The sequence below is a fragment of the Ranitomeya imitator genome, chromosome 1, assembly GCF_032444005.1.
Source record: "Ranitomeya imitator isolate aRanImi1 chromosome 1, aRanImi1.pri, whole genome shotgun sequence".
Taxonomy (NCBI): domain Eukaryota; kingdom Metazoa; phylum Chordata; class Amphibia; order Anura; family Dendrobatidae; genus Ranitomeya; species Ranitomeya imitator.
In genome coordinates, this window is record NC_091282.1 from 6625815 (window position 1) to 6650547 (window position 24733).

Sequence of the window (24733 nt, forward strand, 5' to 3'; positions counted from 1 at the left end):
TCGATCTACCGGCTCTCGTTTAGTAGTTGTTGGAAACTACGCTGCATTAGGCCTTCAAATTGGGTATGGGGTGTAGAGAGATGGTGTGTTCCACTCCAAGGTGTTCCCCAGGTTGCCTTTCCTGAGCTTCGATCTTCCGGCTCTCGTTTAGTAGTTCTTGGAAACTACACTGCATTAGGCCTTCAAATTGGGTATGGGGTGTAGAGAGAGGGTGTGTTACACTCCAAGGTGTTCCCCAGGTTGCCTTTCCTGAGCTTCGATATTCCGGCTCTCGTTTAGTAGTTGTCGGAAACTACGCTGCATTAGGCCTACAAATTGGGTATGGGGTGTAGAGAGAGGGTGTGTTACACTCCAAGGTGTTCCCCAGGTTGCCTTTCCTGAGCTTCGATATTCCGGCTCTCGTTTAGTAGTTGTCGGAAACTACGCTGCATTAGGCCTACAAATTGGGTATGGGGTGTAGAGAGAGGGTTTGTTACACTCCAAGGTGTTCCCCAGGTTGCCTTTCCTGAGCTTCGATCTTCCGGCTCTCGTTTAGTAGTTGTTGGAAACTACGCTGCATTAGGCCTTCAAATTGGGTATGGGGTGTAGCGAGAGGGTGTGTTACACTCCAAGGTGTTCCCCAGGTTGCTTTTCCTGAGCTTCGATCTTCCGGCTCTCGTTTAGTAGTTCTTGGAAACTACACTGCATTAGACCTTCAAATTGGGTATGGGGTGTAGAGAGAGGGTGTGTTACACTCTAAGGTGTTCCCCAGGTTTCCTTGCCATTGCTTCGGTCTTCCGACTCTCGTTTAGTAGTTGTAGAAAAGTACACTGCATTAGGCCATACAAAATGGGTATGGGGTGGAGAGAGATGGTGTGTTACACTCCAAGGTGTTCCCCAGGTTGCCTTTCCTGAGCTTCTATCTTCAGGCTCTCATTAAATTGTGGTTAAATGGAACAACTGCATTTGGCGTACTAGTTGGTTTGGGGCCTACTATCGGTGTCTGCCACTCCTTGCTGTTCTCCTCCACTGAACAAAGCTGTGCCGCCTGTTTACTACGGTTGCCAATTTTGAACTGCATTTCGACTACTTACTGATTTGGCCCTACTCTCTGTGTCAGCCTCTCATTCCAGTTGTCCTCCACTGCAATGCCCCCTGGTTATTCCTGTGTTACCAATTTTGAACTGCATTTAGCCCACTTTCTTCTTTGGGCCTATATCTGTGTTTCCACTTCATCGTGCCCATTGCCCAGCCAGTGATAGATGAGTCTGCTGGTACATTGACCCATAACGCAACATTCCCCGTGCACGCTACACAACAACATTGTGACCCTGCTGAAAGTCAGGTTGCTCTTCCCGCATACCATACCACCTTACACGGGGACAAAGAGGAAGGTGCAGATGAAAGTGCAGGTTCCTTCATCAGGTGGGGGGAGGAATACTAGTTGGCGACGTCACTGGCACAGGGCCTCTCATAGTACGCAAAAGTGTTGCTGCCGGTGGGAGGCGCCCCCGCCGTGCAAACACACCGCTGTACTTTGAGGGGCCCTGTGCCAGTGCCAATGCCAACGAGTGGGCCCCCCCTGCTTGCTCAGGTTCACAGCACTTGCAAAGTTGAAATACTTACCTCTCCCTGCTCCACTGCCGTGACGTGGTCCAGATTTCCTGGGCCCACTAATTACTTGAACCAGCCCTACCCCCCACAACTTTAGCCAAATGACCCCCAATTTCAAATGCCTTCCAATTATTATAAGGTAAATTACGCTTGACAAGCTTCATTAAGAAGAATGGATGGTTTTGACATTAAAATGGGCACTCTAGGTGTTTTCCTGGCCCCCACTCACTGCCGACTATGCTGCCCCATTGACTTGCATTGGGTTTCGTGTTTCGGTCGATCCCGACTTTACGTCATAATCGGCCGATTTCACTCGACCCGACTTTGGACATAGTCGGGTTTCGCAAAACCCGGCTCGACTCTAAAAAGGTCAAGGTCGCTCAACTCTAGTGGCCACTTTCTCCAGTGAAAGTTCTCATGCAGCTCCAAGGTCACCGGATTATAACAGTGTGAGCCCAGAAGTACGCAGATGAGTAGCTCAGCAGTGGAGGTGGGGGAGGAAGAAGACGAGGAGGTTACGTTGCAGCTTCCCGCAAGGACACAAAGTGATGCAAACCCGACAAGCACTGCATCCTCAGCCCCAACTCTGGCTGTGGCCAGGACCGGTCATGAGTGTACAGTTCGCAGGGGTGGCAAGGGTTGAATAGCCTGGGCCTTTTTTGAGACTGCAAAGGATGACCCAACTCATGTTATCAGCCAAATTTGAGAAAAAGAGGCACTAAAGGCAAAAATTGCAATAATTTGACAACTACATGCATGAACTGACACATGCACGATCAACATACCTGAGTCTGGGAATCTCACTACAATTAAATACTGACTAGAGGGCTTAGCCAATCAGCTATCCCATCATCACATCTGCAGATTCTTCCTCTGCCACCACCATGCCAAGTATTCTCACATGGGTTTCCATCCGCAGAAACTCCACTAGTTTACCCCCTTCAGTCTGGGTGAGTGAGGGCCTGTGAGCTGTTATGGAAGTAGACATGACTGCTGCTTTTGTGTCACTTAGCACAACACATTTTTCTCATTCCACCTTAACATATCTGCCTTCACCTCACTCATAGTCCGGCGGATTTTCCTGTTCTCAGTACTCCACCATCTCTCAGCACATCAGCCAGCCCTCAAATCCACAGTTGTGGTCACGTAAAAGAATGTTTCCTCCTACACATGCCAAAGCTAAGAGCTTGAAATCCACCAGTTCCAATCTGTTGGCCATGGAAATGCTGCCTTTACGCCTGGTGGATACAGACGGTTTCCAAATTTGATGACCATGGCAGTCCCCCAGTACCAGTTACCCATTAGTTTTCTAAGAAAGCTGTGCACTACACCAGCATGTCACAGACAACATGACCTTTTCCCTGAAAAAAATCTATGTCTGCCAAAGTGCATTTCACCACTGACACCTGGATGAGGAAACATGGCCAAGGGCGTTACATCTGGCTGACTGGGGACTGGGTGCAATGGGGGCTGTAGGGACAGTAGGTCAAGGGGCTGCTCCACAAGTCTTTGAATCCCCAAGACTTGAGGGACAAACCTCTGTATCTAATACATCCTCCACCTTCACCTGTGCCCTCAACCACTCCCTTAATGAGAAACTCTGTAATGGGCTGACATGTGTTGGAGTAGTGATATTGCCACCACTAGGGGCAGAAGCAACAAGTAGCGTAGTCAGGTAATCACCAGACATCATTACATGGAGCAGCAGTGTAGTTGGCATGATAAGCCGGAATTGTAGTCAGTAGATAGCAAGTGGTCGGTACAGGGTAGCAGCAGTAGAAACTTGAGGATAAGTAGCCGGTGGAAAGAAACAAGACTAAAGGCTGTGAGTTCAATAATCTAACATGGAAGGAAATGTTCAGTCAGGATCTCAGGGTGGAGATCATCAGGAACAACACAAGTACTAGCAGGGCCGGCTCCAGGTTTTTGAGGGCCCCGGGCGAAAGAGTCTCAGTGCGCCCCCCCTTTAACACATACCACGATTCATGATGCACAGATACAGCAGAGAAATATAGCACAGCCATGTAGCATATATAAACACAGCCCACGTACCATGTAGTATATAACAGCCCACATAGAATATAGCACAGCCACGTAGCATATAACACAGCCCACGTAGCATATAACACAGCCCACGTAGCATATAACACAGCCCACGTAGCATATAACACAGCCATGTAGCATATCCACAGTGCCCCCATAATAACAGTGATATCCACAGTGCCCCCATAATAACAGTGATATCCACAGTGCCCCCATAATAACAGTGATATTCACAGTGTCCCATAATAACAGTGATATCCACAGTGCCCCCATAATAACAGTGATATCCACAGTGACCTGTTACTTATATACTGTATCTGGGGGCAAACCACCAGCTATGATACAGAGATGTTGCCCACCCAGCAGGCTCTTTCTTGCTCACACTTGCACTTTCAGTCCATGTCCTCTGAACCCTTTGTTCCTTTTAGACATGAAACTGGAAGTTCTGAGATCTTTCACAACGTCTGACACTTTATAAGTGAAGTTCGGCCCTGTCGATCACCACATTCACCACATCGCTCTTGCCCTTTCTACACATCCAGGACCGGGTGTGGTGGAGTTTATTGGTGGCCAACAGAACAGGATGTTGCCTCCATAGCTGATCATACTTAGTGTATTGGGACCCGTGTGCCGGTTAGAGGATCAGGCAGGAAAGTTATTTTAGTGGCTGCAGGCATTGAGTTCACACTCACCCTGGAGCCTACGGTGGCCGACAATGTCCATTTGCCCTTAGGAGAAGGCCAATATTAATAAAGACCCATGATAGTGTAACACCCCAGGGTCCTAGTTGTTACAGTGGCATTGCTTTCCTCATGGGGAGAGTGAAGTAATTCTTGTAAGTGAGCGAGGACCTTCTTTATTAGGTACCACAAGCATACAACATGTTCACACTCCAGGCCAGAAGGGGGAACTCTGATCCAGCTTATGGGTGGCTTCCCTATATATACAGTGGGGCAAAAAAGTATTTAGTCAGTCAGCAATACTGCAAGTTCCACCACTTAAAAAGATGAGAGGCGTCTGTAACTTACATCATAGGTAGACCTCAACTATGGGAGACAAACTGAGAAAAAAAAATCCAGAAAATCACATTGTCTGTTTTTTTAACATTTTATTTGCATATTATGGTGGAAAATAAGTATTTGGTCAGAAACAAACAATCAAGATTTCTGGCTCTCACAGACCTGTAACTTCTTCTTTAAGAGTCTCCTCTTTCCTCCACTCATTACCTGTAGTAATGGCTCCTGTTTAAACTTGTTATCAGTATAAAAAGACACCTGTGCACACCCTCAAACAGTCTGACTCCAAACTCCACTATGGTGAAGACCAAAGAGCTGTCAAAGGACACCAGAAACAAAATTGTAGCCCTGCACCAGGCTGGGAAGACTGAATCTGCAATAGCCAAGCAGCTTGGAGTGAAGAAATCAACAGTGGGAGCAATAATTAGAAAATGGAAGACATACAAGACCACTGATAATCTCCCTCGATCTGGGGCTCCACGCAAAATCCCACCCCGTGGGGTCAGAATGATCACAAGAACGGTGAGCAAAAATCCCAGAACCACGCGGGGGGACCTAGTGAATGAACTGCAGAGAGCTGGGACCAATGTAACAAGGCCTACCATAAGTAACACACTACGCCACCATGGACTCAGATCCTGCAGTGCCAGACGTGTCCCACTGCTTAAGCCAGTACATGTCCGGGCCCGTCTGAAGTTTGCTAGAGAGCATTTGGATGATCCAGAGGAGTTTTGGGAGAATGTCCTATGGTCTGATGAAACCAAACTGAAACTGTTTGGTAGAAACACAACTTGTTGTGTTTGGAGGAAAAAGAATACTGAGTTGCATCCATCAAACACCATACCTACTGAAAAGCATGGTGGTGGAAACATCATGCTTTGGGGCTGTTTCTCTGCAAAGGGGCCAGGACGACTGATCCGGGTACATGAAAGAATGAATGGGGCCATGTATCGTGAGATTTTGAGTGCAAACCTCCTTCCATCAGCAAGGGCATTGAAGATGAAACGTGGCTGGGTCTTTCAACATGACAATGATCCAAAGCACACCGCCAGGGCAACGAAGGAGTGGCTTCGTAAGAAGCATTTCAAGGTCCTGGAGTGGCCTAGCCAGTCTCCAGATCTCAACCCTATAGAAAACCTTTGGAGGGAGTTGAAAGTCCGTGTTGCCAAGCGAAAAGCCAAAAACATCACTGCTCTAGAGGAGATCTGCATGGAGGAATGGGCCAACATACCAACAACAGTGTGTGGCAACCTTGTGAAGACTTACAGAAAACGTTTGACCTCTGTCATTGCCAACAAAGGATATATTACAAAGTATTGAGATGAAATTTTGTTTCTGACCAAATACTTATTTTCCACCATAATATGCAAATAAAATGTTAAAAAAACAGACAATGTGATTTTCTGGATTTTTTTTTCTCAGTTTGTCTCCCATAGTTGAGGTCTACCTATGATGTAAATTACAGACGCCTCTCATCTTTTTAAGTGGTGGAACTTGCACTATTGCTGACTGACTAAATACCTTTTTGCCCCACTGTATATTCTAGCTTGGAGGGAAAGTTAGCCAGTTCCTGTCAGAGAGACAGAGGAGAAGGAAGCAGAGGGGCCGTGCAGCCAAGAGGGTGCTGCAGCTCCTGGATAGAGATAGCACAGAAGGAAGAACGGCTTGTAGTGAGCGTGCAGGAGAGCAAAGCACAGGAGAGTGACATTTGTGGAGAATAGATGCGTCTGAGCTACCTCCTTTCAGAGTGCAGATTCCGGTAGCCGGAAGACCAAGGTTGTGTCGGATTCTAGGAGGCACAGCAGAAACCAGCAGGACAGCTGGACTACACGTCACCTGTCAGCCCTAATACCCAGAAGACACAGTGGCGCATAGAGCCCGGGTCATAATAGAGACCCTGTAAAAAGGCTCGAGCCATCTGTCATACGGGTTAGTGTCCCACCTTTATGAAGGACAGAAGCCACAGGCAGCAAGGCACTACACCACAGTGCTGGTAGGAAGGCTTCTAACTCCACCTAGTAAAGGGGACTCTGAACTCACTTCCAAGCTGGCCTGCCTGTACCTGTAATCCGGGACCCTGGACTGTGGCAGCCTGAAGTCTTCAGTAAACCAGGTAAAGTGACTGCAAACCTGTGTCCTCCTTTTATTTATACACTGCCCACCATCTCCAGCTACACACCGGGAGCCCTGGGGACCCAACTTCACCTGTGGGAAGTTATACCATCTTAGCTGCCATAACATCACCTCAGAGCACCCCTTTAAGCAGTGTCAGTCCCAACTTACCGAACACCACAGGTGGCGTCACAAACTTTTATTATTCAAAACCCCATTTAGGACATTCCCTTTCACATGGACGCCCAGGGCCAAGGACTGGGTCGCCTCCGCCGTGACATCCCCCTTTGAGTACCAGACCTGGTACCGAGTACCCCACGGCCCTGGCGGCCGTTCCAATAGTTCTTGGACATTTTGCTTTGGATCCAACAAGTTTCATTTTTCACCACAGGGTGAAGATGCTGGGAATTTGAGGCTTTACTCAGAAAACTTCTCCCTTGTGCTCGTGGTAGATGTGACAAGCAGCGAAGAGACTGACCGAGTGACCACTTACTCTTCCGCTTCTTACTGGCCTGTTAGTGCCATAAGTTCAGGCTCACATCACTAAGACCAATCTGAGACGAGTCTTCACTGCTCCCATAGAGGCCACCAAACCAAGGACCAGGGGGCGCACATATTATATTTCTTCACCCCTCAGGAATTGATTTAATAACATGCAGCATTCAGAGAGTGTGCAGCATGACCTTTGTATGTCTGGGCCTGATCCCAGCATGGTCATCCTCTTATAGTTGCCTCTCACCTGTATTTGTCTTCTGTCCTTTCCCTATGCCAGTGGTCAGGTTCATCTCAGCATAGGTGATATTCTCTGCCATGATATCTTCTCCAGCGCTGTTCAGAAGTGAGACTATGAGAGGCGAACCTTCTCCGAATCTCCAATGCAGAGCGATGCGGATGTGAAAGCCGAACATGGGACAATACAAGTTACATTCTGTGGTATGAGCACCATAAATATTAAAGGCCCAACTCACAGCAGAAGCGAAAGCATCTTCACCTTCAGCTCGAGGGGAATCAGCTGCACCAAAAGGTTGTAGACATTCTGTGTGATTGTTAGTCATTGCAACAATTTTTACAAAAAATATTAACACAATATTGTTTCAGTGCAGGAGGAAAATTGTCTTAACTAACAATGTGTTTCAGCTCTGAGTAATCATCTGAGTTCCAGACAGGAAGGTCCGTCCAGATCAGGAGGTCCAGCTTTGCCTCTGTAAAATCCACGTTGCTGACAAATAACGGATAATTACAAACATCCCATAACTTGTTGCATTTTTATTGACAAATCTGTGAAGCTTCTGTGATGCCTAAATATTCCCAGCGCTGCCCCATATTCTCCGCACTCCTGCCCCTTATTCTCCAGACTCCTGCCCCTTATTCTCCAGACTCCTGCCCCTTATTCTCTAGACTCATGCCCCTTATTCTCCACACTCCTGCCCCTTATTCTCCACACTCCTGCCCCTTATTCTCCGCACTCCTGCCCCTTATTCTCCGCACTCCTGCCCCTTATTCTCCAGACTCCTGCCCCTTATTCTCCGCACTTCTGCCCCTTATTCTCCACACTCCGGCCCCTTATTCTCCACACTCCCGCCCCTTATTCTCTAGACTCCTGCCCCTTATTCTCCGCACTACTGCCCCTTATTCTCCACAATCCCGCCTCTTATTCTCTAGACTCATGCCCCTTATTCTCCACAATCCTGCCCCTTATTCTCCACACTCCTGCCCCATATTTTCCGCACTCCTGCCCCTTATTCTCCAGACTCCTGCCCCTTATTCTCCACACTCCTGCCCCTCATTCTCCACACTCCTGCCACTTATTCTCCACACTCCCGCCCCTTATTCTCCACACTCCCGCCCCTTATTCTCCACACTCCTGCCCCTTATTCTCCACACTCCTGCCCCTTATTCTCCAGACTCCTGCCTCTTATTCTCCACACTTCTGCCCCTTATTCTTCACACTCCCGCCCCATATTCTCCACACTCCCGCCCCTTATTCTCCACACTCCTGCCCCTTATTCTCCACACTCCTGCCCCTTATTCTCCACACTCCTGCCCCTTATTCTCCACACTCCTGCCCCTTATTCTCCACACTCCTGCCCCTTATTCTCCACACTCCTGCCCCTTATTCTCCACACTCCCGCCCCTTATTCTCCACACTCCTGCCCCTTATTCTCCAGACTCCTGCCCCTTATTCTCCACACTTCTGCCCCTTATTCTCCACATTCCTGCCTCTTATTCTCTAGACTCCTGCCCCTTATTCTCCACACTCCTGCCCCTTATTCTCCACACTCCTGCCTCTTATTCTCCACACTCCTGCCCCTTATTCTCCGCACTGCTGCCCCTTATTCTCCACACTCCTGCCTCTTATTCTTTAGACTCCTGCCCCTTATTCTCTAGACTCCTGCCTCTTATTCTCCACACTCCTGCCCCTTATTCTCCACACTCCTGCCCCTTATTCTCCACACTTCTGCCTCTTATTCTCTAGACTCCTGCCCTTATTCTCCACACTCCAGCCCCTTATTCTCCATACTCCTGCCCCTTATTCTCCACACTCCTGCCCCTTATTCTCCGCACTCCTGCCCCTTATTCTCCACACTCCTGCCCCTTATTATCCACACTCCTGCCTCTTATTCTCTAGACTCCTGCCTCTTATTCTCTAGACTACAGCCCCTTATTCTCCACACTCCGGCCCCTTATTCTCCACACTCCCGCCTCTTATTCTCCACACTCATGGCCCTTATTCTATAGTCTCCTGCCCCTTATTCTCTAGACTCCTGCCTCTTATTCTCCACACTCCTCCCCCTTATTCTCCAGACTCCTGCCCCTTATTCTCCACACTTCTGCCCCTTATTCTCCACACTCCTGCCCCTCATTCTCCGCACTCCTACCCCTTATTCTCCACACTTCTGCCCCTTATTCTCCAGACTCCTGCCCCTTATTCTCCACACTTCTGCCCCTTATTCTCCACACTCCGGCCCCTTATTCTCCACACTTCTGCCCCTTATTCTCCAGACTCCTGCCCCTTATTCTCCACAATTCAGCCCCTTATTCTCCGCACTCCGGCCCCTTATTCTCCGCACTCCTGCCCCTTCTTCTCCACACTCCTGCCCCTTATTCTCCACAATCCGGCCCCTTATTCTCCACACTCCCGCCTCTTATTCTCTAGACTCCTGCCTCTTATTCTCTAGACTCCTGCCCCTTATTCTCCACACTCCTGCCCCTTATTCTCCAGACTCCTGCCCCTTATTCTCCAGACTCCTGCCTCTTATTCTCCACACTCCTGCCTCTTATTCTCTAGACTCCTGCCCCTTATTCTCCACTCTCCTGCCCCTTATTCTCCACACTCCTGCCCCTTATTCTTTACACTCCTGCCTCTTATTCTCTAGACTCCTGCCCCTTATTCTCCACACTCCTGCCCCTTATTCTCCACACCCCTGCCCCTTATTCTCCGCACTCCTGCCCCTTATTCTCCACACTTCTGCCCCTTATTCTCCGAACTCCTGGCCCTTATTCTCTAGACTCCTGCCCCTTATTCTCCACACTCCTGCCTCTTATTCTCTAGACTCCTGCCCCTTATTCTCCACACTCCTGCCCCTTATTCTCCACACTCCTGCCTCTTATTCTCCACACTCCTGCCCCTTATTCTCCGCACTCCTGCCCCTTATTCTCCACACTCCTGCCTCTTATTCTTTAGACTCCTGCCCCTTATTCTCTCGACTCCTGCCTCTTATTCTCCACACTTCTGCCCCTTATTCTCCACACTCCTGCCCCTTATTCTCCACACTCCTGCCTCTTATTCTCTAGACTCCTGCCCTTATTCTCCACACTCCAGCCCCTTATTCTCCATACTCCTGCCCCTTATTCTTCACACTCCTGCCCCTTATTCTCCGCACTCCTGCCCATTATTCTCCACACTCCTGCCCCTTATTCTCCACACTCCTGCCCCTTATTCTCCACACTCCTGCCTCTTATTCTCTAGACTCCTGCCCCTTATTCTCTAGACGACTGCCCCTTATTCTCCACACTCCGGCCCCTTATTCTCCACACTCCCGCCTCTTATTCTCCACACTCATGGCCCTTATTCTCTAGTCTCCCGCCCCTTATTCTCTAGACTCCTGCCCCTTATTCTCCACACTCCTCCCCCTTATTCTCCAGACTCCTGCCCCTTTTTCTCCACACTTCTGCCCCTTATTCTCCACACTCCTGCCCCTCATTCTCCGCACTCCTACCCCTTATTCTCCACACTTCTGCCCCTTATTCTCCAGACTCCTGCCCCTTATTCTCCACACTTCTGCCCCTTATTCTCCACACTCCGGCCCCTTATTCTCCACACTTCTGCCCCTTATTCTCCAGACTCCTGCCCCTTATTCTCCACAATTCAGCCCCTTATTCTCCGCAATCCGGCACCTTATTCTCCGCACTCCTGCCCCTTATTTTCCACACTCCTGCCCCTTATTCTCCACAATCCAGCCCCTTATTCTCCACACTCCCGCATCTTATTCTCTAGACTCCTGCCCCTTATTCTCCACACTCCGGCCCCTTATTCTCCACACTTCTGCCCCTTATTCTCCAGACTCCGGCCCCTTATTCTCCACACTTCTGCCCCTTATTCTCCATACTCCTGCCCCTTATTCTCCACACTTCTGCCCCTTATTCTCCACACTCCTGCCCCTTATTCTCCACACTCCTGCCTCTTATTCTCTAGACTCCTGCCCCTTATTTTCTAGACTCCTGCCCCTTATTCTCCACACTCCTGCCTCTTATTCTCTAGACTCCTGCCCCTTATTCTCCACACTCCGGCCCCTTATTCTCCACACTTCTGCCCCTTGTTCTCCGCACTCCTGCCTCTTATTCTCTAGACTCCTGCCCCTTATTCTCCACACTCCGGCCCCTTATTCTCCACACTTCTGCCCCTTATTCTCCAGACTCCTGCCCCTTATTCTCCACACTTCTGCCCCTTATTCTCCACACTCCGGCCCCTTATTCTCCACACTTCTGCCCCTTATTCTCCAGACTCCTGCCCCTTATTCTCCACACTTCTGCCCCTTATTCTCCACACTCCTGCCCCTTATTCTCCACACTCCTCCCTCTTATTCTCTAGACTCCTGCCCCTTATTCTCCACACTTCTGCCCCTTATTCTCCACACTCCCGCCCCTTATTCTCCACACTCCTGCCCCTTATTCTCCACACTCCTGCCTCTTATTCTGTAGACTCCTGCCCCTTATTCTCTAGACTCCTGCCGATTATTCTCCACACTCCTGCCTCTTATTCTCTAGACTCCTGCCCCTTATCTCCACACTCCGGCCCCTTATTCTCCACACTCCTCCCCCTTAATTTCTGCACTCCGGCACCTTATTCTCCACACTCCTGCCCCTTATTCTCCGCACTCCTGGCCCTTATTCTCTAGACTCCTGCCCCTTATTCTCCAAACTTCTGCCCCTTATTCTCCACACTCCCGCCCCTTATTCTCCACACTCCTGCCCCTTATTCTCCGCACTCCTGGCCCTTATTCTCTAGATTCCTGCCCCTTATTCTCCACACTTCTGCCCCTTATTCTCCACACTCCTGCCCCTTATTCTCCACACTCCTGCCCCTTATTCTCCAGACTTCTGCCCCTTATTCTCCACACTCCCGCCCCTTATTCTCCACACTCCTGGCCCTTATTCTCTAAACTCCTGCCCCTTATTCTCCACACTCCGGCCCCTTATTCTCCGCACTCCTGGCCCTTATTCTCTAGACTCCTGCCCATTATTCTCCACACTTCTGCCCCTTATTCTCCACACTCCTGCCCCTTATTCTCCACACTTCTGCCCCTTATTCTCCACACTCCTGCCCCTTATTCTCCACACTCCTGCCCATTATTCTCCACACTCCTGCCCCTTATTCTCCAGACTCCTGCCCCTTATTCTCCACACTTCTTCCCCTTATTCTCCACACTCCTGCCCTTTATTCTCCGCACTCCTGCCTCTTATTCTCCAGACTCCTGCCCCTTATCCTCCACACTCCTGCCCCTTATTCTCCAGACTCCGGCCCCTTATTCTCCACACTCCTGCCCCTTATTCTCCACACTCCTGACCCTTATTCTCCACACTCCAGCCTCTTATTCTCCATACTCCTGCCCCTTATTCTCCGCACTCCTGCCTCTTATTCTCCGCACTCCTGCCCCTTATTCTCCGCACTCCTGCCCCTTATTCTCCGCACTCCTGCCCCTTATTCTCCACACTCCTGGCCTTTATTCTCTAGGCTCATGCCCCTTATTCTCCGCACTCCGGCCCCTTATTCTTCACACTCCTGCCCCTTATTCTCCACACTCCTGCCCCTTATTCTCCACACTCCTGCCTCTTATTCTCTAGACTCCTGCCCCTTATTTTCTAGACTCCTGCCCCTTATTCTCCACACTCCTGCCTCTTATTCTCTAGACTCCTGCCCCTTATTCTCCACACTCCGGCCCCTTATTCTCCACACTTCTGCCCCTTATTCTCCGCACTCCTGCCTCTTATTCTCTAGACTCCTGCCCCTTATTCTCCACACTCCGGCCCCTTATTCTCCACACTTCTGCCCCTTATTCTCCAGACTCCTGCCCCTTATTCTCCACACTTCTGCCCCTTATTCTCCACACTCCGGCCCCTTATTCTCCACACTTCTGCCCCTTATTCTCCAGACTCCTGCCCCTTATTCTCCACACTTCTGCCCCTTATTCTCCACACTCCTGCCCCTTATTCTCCACACTCCTGCCTCTTATTCTCTAGACTCCTGCCCCTTATTCTCCACACTTCTGCCCCTTATTCTCCACACTCCCGCCCCTTATTCTCCACACTCCTGCCCCTTATTCTCCACACTCCTGCCTCTTATTCTGTAGACTCCTGCCCCTTATTCTCTAGACTCCTGCCCCTTATTCTCCACACTCCTGCCTCTTATTCTCTAGACTCCTGCCCCTTATCTCCACACTCCGGCCCCTTATTCTCCACACTCCTCCCCCTTAATTTCTGCACTCCGGCACCTTATTCTCCACACTCCTGCCCCTTATTCTCCGCACTCCTGGCCCTTATTCTCTAGACTCCTGCCCCTTATTCTCAAACTTCTGCCCCTTATTCTCCACACTCCCGCCCCTTATTCTCCACACTCCTGCCCCTTATTCTCCGCACTCCTGGCCCTTATTCTCTAGATTCCTGCCCCTTATTCTCCACACTTCTGCCCCTTATTCTCCACACTCCTGCCCCTTATTCTCCACACTCCTGCCCCTTATTCTCCAGACTTCTGCCCCTTATTCTCCACACTCCCGCCCCTTATTCTCCACACTCCTGGCCCTTATTCTCTAAACTCCTGCCCCTTATTCTCCGCACTCCTGGCCCTTATTCTCTAGACTCCTGCCCCTTATTCTCCAAACTTCTGCCCCTTATTCTCCACACTCCCGCCCCTTATTCTCCACACTCCTGCCCCTTATTCTCCGCACTCCTGGCCCTTATTCTCTAGATTCCTGCCCCTTATTCTCCACACTTCTGCCCCTTATTCTCCACACTCCTGCCCCTTATTCTCCACACTCCTGCCCCTTATTCTCCAGACTTCTGCCCCTTATTCTCCACACTCCCGCCCCTTATTCTCCACACTCCTGGCCCTTATTCTCTAAACTCCTGCCCCTTATTCTCCACACTCCGGCCCCTTATTCTCCGCACTCCTGGCCCTTATTCTCTAGACTCCTGCCCATTATTCTCCACACTTCTGCCCCTTATTCTCCACACTCCTGCCCCTTATTCTCCACACTTCTGCCCCTTATTCTCCACACTCCTGCCCCTTATTCTCCACACTCCTGCCCATTATTCTCCACACTCCTGCCCCTTATTCTCCAGACTCCTGCCCCTTATTCTCCACACTTCTTCCCCTTATTCTCCACACTCCTGCCCCTTATTCTCCGCACTCCTGCCTCTTATTCTCCAGACTCCTGCCCCTTATTCTCCACACTCCTGCCCCTTATTCTCCAGACTCCGGCCCCTTATTCTCCACACTCCTGCCCCTTATTCTCCACACTCCTGACCCTTATTCTCCACACTCCAGCCTCTTATTCTCCATACTCCTGCCCCTTATTCTCCGCACTCCTGCCTCTTATTCTCCGCACTCCTGCCCCTTATTCTCCGCACTCCTGCCCCTTATTCTCCGCACTCCTGCCCCTTATTCTTCACACTCCTGGCCTTTATTCTCTAGGCTCATGCCCCTTATTCTCCGCACTCCGGCCCCTTATTCTTCACACTCCTGCCCCTTATTCTCCACACTCCTGCCCCTTATTCTCCACACTCCTGCCCCTTATTCTCCACACTCCTGCCTCTTATTCTCTAGACTCCTGCCCCTTATTTTCTAGACTCCTGCCCCTTATTCTCCACACTCCTGCCTCTTATTCTCTAGACTCCTGCCCCTTATTCTCCACACTCCGGCCCCTTATTCTCCACACTTCTGCCCCTTATTCTCCGCACTCCTGCCTCTTATTCTCTAGACTCCTGCCCCTTATTCTCCACACTCCGGCCCCTTATTCTCCGCACTCCGGCCCCTTATTCTTCACACTCCTGCCCCTTATTCTCCACACTCCTGCCCCTTATTCTCCACACTCCTGCCCCTTATTCTCCACACTCCTGCCCCTTATTCTCCAGACTCCTGCCCCTCATTCTCCGCACTCCTGCCCCTCATTCTCCGCACTCCTGCCCCTTATTCTCCACGCTCCTGCCCCTTATTCTCCACAGTCCTGCCCCTTATTCTCCACACTCCTGACCCTTATTCTCCACACTCCAGCCTCTTATTCTCCATACTCCTGCCCCTTATTCTCCGCACTCCTGCCTCTTATTCTCCGCACTCCTGCCCCTTATTCTCCGCACTCCTGCCCCTTATTCTCCGCACTCCTGCCCCTTATTCTCCACACTCCTGGCCTTTATTCTCTAGGCTCATGCCCCTTATTCTCCACACTCCTGCCCCTTATTCTTCACACTCCTGCCCCTTTTTCTCCACACTCCTGCCCCTTATTCTCCACACTCCTGCCCCTTATTCTCTAGACTCATGCCCCTTATTCTCCATGCTCCTGCCCTTATTCTCCACACTCCTGCCCCTTATTCTCCACGCTTCTGCCCCTTATTCTCCATGCTCCTGCCCTTATTCTCCACACTCCTGCCCCTTATTCTCCAGAGCAGCACTTTTACACCTAATACTATCTAATAGACCTGACAGAATAACAAATCTGCAGGTGGTCGGGCATCTAGGAAATAGCGACCACAATATTGTACAGTTTCACCTGTCTTTCACTAGGGGGACTTGTCAGGGAGTCACAAAAACACTGAACTTTAGGAAGCCAAAGTGTGACCAGCTTAGAGATGCCCTTAATCTGGTAGACTGGGACAATATCCTCAGAAATAAGAATACAGATAATAAATGGGAAATGTTTAAGAGCATCCTAAATAGGCAGTGTAAGCGGTTTATACCTTGTGGGAATAAAAGGACTAGAAATAGGAAAAACCCAATGTGGCTAAACAAAGAAGTAAGACAGGCAATTAACAGTAAAAAGAAAGCATTTGCACTGCTAAAGCAGGATGGCACCATTGAAGCTCTAAAAAACTATAGGGAGAAAAATACTTTATCTAAAAAACTAATTAAAGCTGCCAAAAAGGAAACAGAGAAGCACATTGCTAAGGAGAGTAAAACTAATCCCAAACTGTTCTTCAACTATATCAATAGTAAAAGAATAAAAACTGAAAATGTAGGCCCCTTAAAAAATAGTGAGGAAAGAATGGTTGTAGATGACGAGGAAAAAGCTAACATATTAAACACCTTCTTCTCCACGGTATTCACGGTGGAAAATGAAATGCTAGGTGAAATCCCAAGAAACAATGAAAACCCTATATTAAGGGTCACCAATCTAACCCAAGAAGAGGTGCGAAACCGGCTAAATAAGATTAAAATAGATAAATCTCCTGGTCCGGATGGCATACACCCACGAGTACTAAGAGAACTAAGTAATGTAATAGATAAACCATTATTTCTTATTTTTAGTGACTCTATAGCGACAGGGTCTGTTCCGCAGGATTGGCGCATAGCAAATGTGGTGCCAATATTCAAAAAGGGCTCTAAAAGTGAACCTGGAAATTATAGGCCAGTAAGTCTAACCTCTATTGTTGGTAAAATATTTGAAGGGTTTCTGAGGGATGTTATTCTGGATTATCTCAATGAGAATAACTGTTTAACTCCATATCAGCATGGGTTTATGAGAAATCGCTCCTGTCAAACTAATCTAATCAGTTTTTATGAAGAGGTAAGCTATAGGCTGGACCACGGTGAGTCATTGGACGTGGTATATCTCGATTTTTCCAAAGCGTTTGATACCGTGCCGCACAAGAGGTTGGTACACAAAATGAGAATGCTTGGTCTGGGGGAAAATGTGTGTAAATGGGTTAGTAACTGGCTTAGTGATAGAAAGCAGAGGGTGGTTATAAATGGTATAGTCTCTAACTGGGTCGCTGTGACCAGTGGGGACCGCAGGGGTCGGTATTGGGACCTGTTCTCTTCAACATATTCATTAATGATCTGGTAGAAGGTTTACACAGTAAAATATCGATATTTGCAGATGATACAAAACTATGTAAAGCAGTTAATACAAGAGAAGATAGTATTCTGCTATAGATGGATCTGGATAAGTTGGAAACTTGGGCTGAAAGGTGGCAGATGAGGTTTAACAATGATAAATGTAAGGTTATACACATGGGAAGAAGGAATCAATATCACCATTACACACTGAACGGGAAACCACTGGGTAAATCTGACAGGGAGAAGGACTTGGGGATCCTAGTTAATGATAAACTTACCTGGAGCAGCCAGTGCCAGGCAGCAGCTGCCAAGGCAAACAGGATCATGGGGTGCATTAAAAGAGGTCTGGATACACATGATGAGAGCATTATACTGCCTCTGTACAAATCCCTAGTTAGACCGCACATTGAGTACTGTGTCCAGTTTTGGGCACCGGTGCTCAGGAAGGATATAATGGAACTAGAGAGAGTACAAAGGAGGGCAACAAAATTAATAAAGGGGATGGGAGAACTACAATACCCAGATAGATTAGCGAAATTAGGATTATTTAGTCTAGAATAAAAGATGACTCAGGGGCGATCTAATAACCATGTATAAGTATATAAGGGGACAATACAAATATCTCTCAGAGGATCTGATTATACCAAGGAAGGTGACGGGCACAAGGGGGCATTCTTTGCGTCTGGAGGAGAGAAGGTTTTTCCACCAACATAGAAGAGGATTCTTTACTGTTAGGGCAGTGAGAATCTGGAATTGCTTGCCTGAGGAGGTGGTGATGGCGAACTCAGTCGAGGGGTTCAAGAGAGGCCTGGATGTCTTCCTGGAGCAGAACAATATTGTATCATACAATTATTAGGTTCTGTAGAAGGACGTAGATCTGGGGATTTATTATGATGGAATATAGGCTGAACTGGATGGACAAATGTCTTTTTCAGCCTTGCTAACTATGTTTCTCTTTTACTATGTTACTATGTTACTACACCCAAGAGGTCTCAACAGGGATTATGACTTGATGTCTCTTATTTAGAGTTACCGAGGTTCCAGCGGACATTTCCATTTTACTGTATATTAGCTTCCTTAGGTTGTGATTGTACATGTGCATAAGAATTGTTTTAGCTATGTATTCTCCTTTTGCTGAGCCATTTGTGTTGACTGTTATTGACCATCTTCCTCTATCTGGATCCTCCTCCAGTCCTACAGCCATCACGCTCACCATCAGCTTCTTCTTAGTGTATCCGTAGCGCTGCCATCAGCTTCTCTTGACTCTTCCTGCCACTGGAACGCACTCTCCGTCCTGTGGAACGCATGTTATGGCCGCTGGAACGCATATGCTCTAGGCGTGGACTTCCAGTTCTCGTCACATCCGCTCCTCGCCCCCCTCATTTTTGGTTAGAGGCCCTGCCAGCTACTCCGCCTTCCCCTTATTTTAACCCCGATGCACAGCGCACACTGACAGCTGACAAGCGGTGGAAACCACGTCATTGCTGCACACATGGGCCACTCCGTTTCACACTGGTTTGCTATGGTCATCCTCTAGCCATACCATCTAGGGGCACTTTTATCTAGAATTTAATATTGCATCATTTCCCTCAGGCTATTTAAAGGCACCGATTGCTCCTGGCCTGAAATCCATTTCTCCACAGGGACTATTCTACCGGTATGCACCAGTAAACTTGTTCTACTATTTCCACAGCGAGCCATAGGGCATAGATCATCACCAATATGTGGTTTATGTCTTTTGCATATAGATTTATACGTGCGGCACAGCGCGTATATCCGTATACTACCTCTACATATCCATTCCCTAATTGGTAGTGAGGTATGTCTCTTTTCCTATTGGGTCTCAACTCTCTAGTATCCCCTCTTCCTTTCACCTCGCTTATGAGCAATGTCCGTTCCGTCTCTGCTTAAACTTATAAATGCTGCAGATCTTTCACCACGTTATTGATTTATTGTATATACTTTGTTTCATGTTTTCAGCTTGCTTTTGCTGTACAAATCTCATGTTATAATTTTGGTATTTTTGTTTTCTTGTGTAGTAACTGAAGAAGGCCGTCTGTGGCCGAAACGTTGTGATGTATTTACGACATTAAACTTCATAAAGACTCTCACTATAAGTTGAGTGCCAGGTTTATTTCTCTATTGATACACAGAGTAGTACGCCAGGCAGAGAGTGTCAGGTGCTGACATCTGGACAACAGGGATTGTAGATTTAATTCCAGAATGAAACAGGCACAGAAGGGGAAATGATTCTGCCAGATGAAAAAACACATGGAGAATTATATGTTCTATAGGGCTCCTCAGCTGACTGTTACACCATGAGGTCAAGGAATAAATGTGATGACAAGAATGTGGGGAGATCTCCCTGCTCCTGCCTGAAAAATGTAAGTACAGGCAACTCCTTTAAAAATTTACCTCCAGATTATCAAGATTTTCTTACTGCATCCGATAAAACAATATTCACAATGAATTTCTGTAAAGAGAAAAGAGAACTGAATATACTACAAGCGACAGAGATGGAGTCCCTCCCTGAAGAAATTCACACCAGCTAAGGCAAGTCCCTGATGCAGTATTATAAACACCACATGGTGGGAAAGTTACATCTCTGCATCCCATGTCATGGCTCAGTCAATGGGAAGTGAAGAAAATCACAATGTATTTACCTCTTTTTTTTTTTTAATCAAATATTTTTATTAAACAGTAAGAAAAATATAAGTAGATTACATTACTGTAAACAGTACATACATATGCTCTGCATTTTCAATAAACTTTTTAATCCCAAACCAGCTTCCCTCCCCTCCCCTCCCCCCCATCCCCGGAGACCCAAGAAAAACCACTCCGATCCTCCCAAACGTCTATCCTTAACCAAGAACAAGAAGGTGTCATGTCAATACTGCTCCCACGGGGGCAGAGTACCCAAAAAACTAGAAAACAATCTCCAGATCACGCCGACTTGAGCCAAGGATTCCACAACTTGTTGAAAAGGTCCATCTTGTTTCTTTTAGAATAAATGCTCTTCTCCAATGCCACGATATAGTCCACTTGTGTCATGAAATCTCTTCTCGTTGGTGGCTCTGCCCTTATCCAAAACTTAGCGATCAACTTTCGAGCAATAAACAGCAATCTTGCAATGACTGTTTTGTACGAGTTATCAGTTACAATCTCCTCTACGTAACCCAATATACATACCAAAGGATCCCGTGGTATCGAACATTTGTATGTTAGTCCCACTTTATTTAGCACCACGATCCAAAACGAGGATAACCTGGGGCACTGCCACATCATATGGAGGATACCCGCCTCGGACTGCGAGCACCTAGGGCATTCGGAGTTAGGTCTTAAACCAGCTTTATACAACATGTCCGGAGTTCTATAAGCCCTATGAATGACCAACAGCTGTGACAGCCTCCCAGGCTCACTCATCGAGATCCTGGGCACGTATTCCAATATTGAGTCCCACTGATCGCCGTCAATCACCCCCAGGTCTGCCTCCCACTTTGCTCTAGCTCTGATAGGGTGCCCCTCTAAAAAGGAAAATAGGAGAAATTCATATATTCCTGAGATCACCCCCTTCGTGCCTTCCCCTATGAGGATAAAATCTAGCATTAGATCCACCTGGATCTCCATAGGCCCCTTCTTACATTGTGCCCGATATGCATGAGAGATGCGGTTGTATTGGTACAATTCAGAGCTTGGCAGCTGAAATTCCTCCTGTAGTGTTTCAAAATTCTTAATTCTACCCTGGTGCAAAACTTGGCTTATCCGAGAAATTCCCGCTCCCTTCCAAACATGGAATCCCTCCATCTGTCTAAACTCCTGCAAGAGACAATTATTCCATATGGGCGAAAACCTAGTAAGTGCCCTCACACCCCTAATTCCTTTAACTTTGTCCCAAACCTTATGGATGAGCCTAACAGTGCAAAATTTAGTCCCCTTCTCTCGGAAATGCCCACCCTCCAAACCCTCAACTAGTACCCTTGACCCAATCAGTTTCCTCAGACTGCAGGGTGTCCGCTCCCAACCCGATTCCACACCCCATCCCCTAAAATGCTGACATTGTGAAGCCAAAAAATATAACCATGGGTTGGGCAGTGATGTATTTACCTCTTTAAAAAGGAACAACAAGCTCACCCCAACAAGACCAGAGCAGGACCCTCACCTCAACAACAAGACCAGAGCAGCACCCTCACCCCAACAACAAGGCCAGAAGCAGCACCCTCACCCCAACAACAAGGCCAGAAGCAGCACCCTCACCCCAACAACAAGGCCAGAAGCAGCACCCTCACCTCAACACCAAGACTAGAAGCAGCACCCTTACTTCAACAAATAGACCAGAGCAGGACCCTCACCCCAACCACAAGACCAGAGCAGCACCCTCACCCCAACAACAAGACCAGAAGCAGCACCCTCACCCCAACAACAAGACCAGAGCAGCACCCTCACCTCAACAAATAGACCAGAGCAGGACCCTCACCCCAACCACAAGACCAGAGCAGCACCCTCACCCCAACAACAAGACCAGAAGCAGCACCCTCACCCCAACAACAAGACCAGAGCAGCACCCTCACCTCAACAAATAGACCAGAGCAGGACCCTCACCCCAACCACAAGACCAGAGCAGGACCCTCACCTCAACAACAAGACCAGAGCAGCACCCTCACCCCAACAACAAGGCCAGAAGCAGCACCCTCACCCCAACAACAACGCCAGAAGCAGCACCCTCACCTCAACACCAAGACTAGAAGCAGCACCCTTACTTCAACAAATAGACCAGAGCAGGACCCTCACCCCAACCACAAGACCAGAGCAGCACCCTCACCTCAACAAATAGACTAGAGCAGGACCCTCACCTCAACAAATAGACCAGAGCAGGACCCTCACCCCAACCACAAGACCAGAGCAGCACCCTCACCCCAACAACAAGGCCAGAAGCAGCACCCTCACCCCAACAACAAGGCCAGAAGCAGCACCCTCACCTCAACACCAAGACTAGAAGCAGCACCCTTACTTCAACAAATAGACCAGAGCAGGACCCTCACCCCAACCACAAGACCAGAGCAGCACCCTCACCCCAACAACAAGACCAGAAGCAGCACCCTCACCCCAACAACAAGGCCAGAAGCAGCACCCTCACCTCAACAAATAGACCAGAGCAGGACCCTCACCCCAACCACAAGACCAGAAGCAGCACTGTTCTGCCCATCTTAATGTGCAGAGAGTTAATTATCATGTTATTCAAGTTGTGGCCACTGGAGGTCATCAGTTGCCTACTTTTCATGTTGTTTACCAACCTTTCCCTCCTAAGAGCAATGTCTTATGGGTTAGTTCCGCCCACATTCTTCTTGTGAAGACAAGCTTCAGTAGCCATTTTTCCTCAGATCTGCAGAGAGGCACACGTGCTCCTGTCTCGCTTACTTTCTTACCCCTGTCCTAACGGATCTCGGTACGTTTATAAAGGTTTAATGCATCTTATGTTTGTGTTAGTATTTAAGCCTTATGCAGCTCCTATAGTCAGATATAGTTAGGCAGATGTGCTTTGCAGCTTGCAGTTAGGTTAATGTGTACTCTGCATGTAGATAGATGCATTCTTGTATAGAATAGGGCAGTGCTGTTAGAATTACTGTGTAATGCACTCTGTATAATTCTTGCTGTAATGTCCCAGTTATTTATGTGATTGCACCCTGTATGTGCATATACTGAAATGCTGTTATTCTTTACAGTTTTTCACCAGTCATCCACTATGATCAGTCATTCACTATGATTATTCACTGAACATCCACCTTGTACATCAACATCATTCACTATTTGATCATCTACTATGAATACTGTCCACCATTGTTGTTCAACGTTATAGTTTTGGTTATCATCACCCTAATAAATAAGACTTAAGCATCAACACAGTCTGTTTACTGGGATGTGGATGAAGGTTTAGCCGTATGTTGGAATCCACACAGCATCCTACGTGGAGGAAGGCAGAACAGTGAAAAACGAGACCGCCAGTCGCAGGCGGTGATTGTAAAGTAAGAACAGATTAGTTGCCTTCAGCGAAACTGATAGCCGGTCGCAGGCTGTAGTTGTTCAGACTGTACGGAACCGCTAACACCCACACTGCTCCGCATTCGGGTATCACAGCAGCCGCCATACAGCCGCGGGACTATACTGCAGCCCGCCAAGAGAAGCTACATCATTCCCGCCACGCGGAAGCTCACCGCACCTAGACTCAGTTTCCCGCCAAAACACTCAGCAGTACGCAGCTAAGCGCACAATGTCTCGAAACAGCACATCCTCACTCAAGACGAGGTCACGAGCAAGCTCGAGCAGGTCATCATTAGCAGAGCTGGCTGCTGTCGCTCGTGCTGAAGCTGAAGCAGCCAAAGCGAGGTCCTCCTTTGCCGAGAAAGAAATGCATCTAAAGCTGAGACAAGCAGAGCATGAGGCAGAAAAGGTGCGTTTGCAGGCAGAACAAACTGCACGCCTGCAAGCCGAAACCGCACGTTTGCGGGCAGAGCATGAAGCAGAAAATGCACGTTTGCGGGCAGAGCAAGAAGCAGAAGGTGCGCGCCTGCAAGTGTCTCTAGAAAGACTTATGGTAGACAAAGAGGCAGCAGCTGCAATAGCTAAGGCAGAGTACTTGGAAGCCATGAAGGATCCTGATTATGAGAGACGCAGCAACGTTCTTGGAACAGATCTAGAGCAGCAAGATCCAGCTCAGCGCGTCGCAGAGTACGTTCATCGACACTCCAGCATGGACAACACCCTCGACAGACTACAACGATCAGCCTACGCCGATTATCATCGATCCAACCCCGAACTTCACTACTACAAACAAGAAGACGTCCAACACAGAGTAGTCGACCACAGCTACCGTTCCACTGAGAAGAAGGTACAGCTCCCACCTCACCTTAAAGAGACATCTTCTTCACCAGAAAGGTACTATGCAGACTTTCCGAAGCCAAAAGCATCTCACAGGTATGGTGATGCACCACACACTAGACATGGCTATAACATACCGGCTCGTACCAACACTGATCAAGCCACCATAGACTTAGCAAAGTTCTTTGCCCGCCGAGAACTGGTAACAAAAGGACTTGTAAAGTTCACTGACAAAGCCGAAAACTACAGGTCGTGGCGAGCTTCGTTCCAGAACGCCATTCAGGGACTGGACCTATCTAGTAGTGAGGAGTTAGATCTCCTGGTAAAGTGGCTTGGAACTGAATCGGTCGAGCATGCTAAAAGACTAAGAGACATTAACATAGAATACCCACACATAGGTTTACGTAAAGTGTGGGAAAGACTTGACGAATGCTATGGGTCTCTAGAAGTAATAGAGAATGCTTTATTCAAAAGAATTGATGATTTCCCTAAGATAGGGCCCAAGGGTTATCAAAGACTTAGAGAATTGAGTGATTTATTGATAGAG

General features: G+C 48.3%; 1 protein-coding gene across 1 annotated transcript in view; it reads right to left on the minus strand.

Moving 5' to 3' along the window:
• LOC138657566 (killer cell lectin-like receptor subfamily G member 1) overlaps window positions 1–7636 on the minus strand; it is a 179703-nt gene extending 172067 nt beyond the window's left edge. Inside the window, exon 1 of the mRNA XM_069745329.1 lies at window positions 7504–7636. Coding sequence (XP_069601430.1) covers window positions 7504–7576 — 73 coding nt within the window. The 5' untranslated portion in view covers window positions 7577–7636. The remainder of the gene's footprint in view (window positions 1–7503) is intronic.
• Window positions 7637–24733: the final 17097 nt, after the last annotated feature.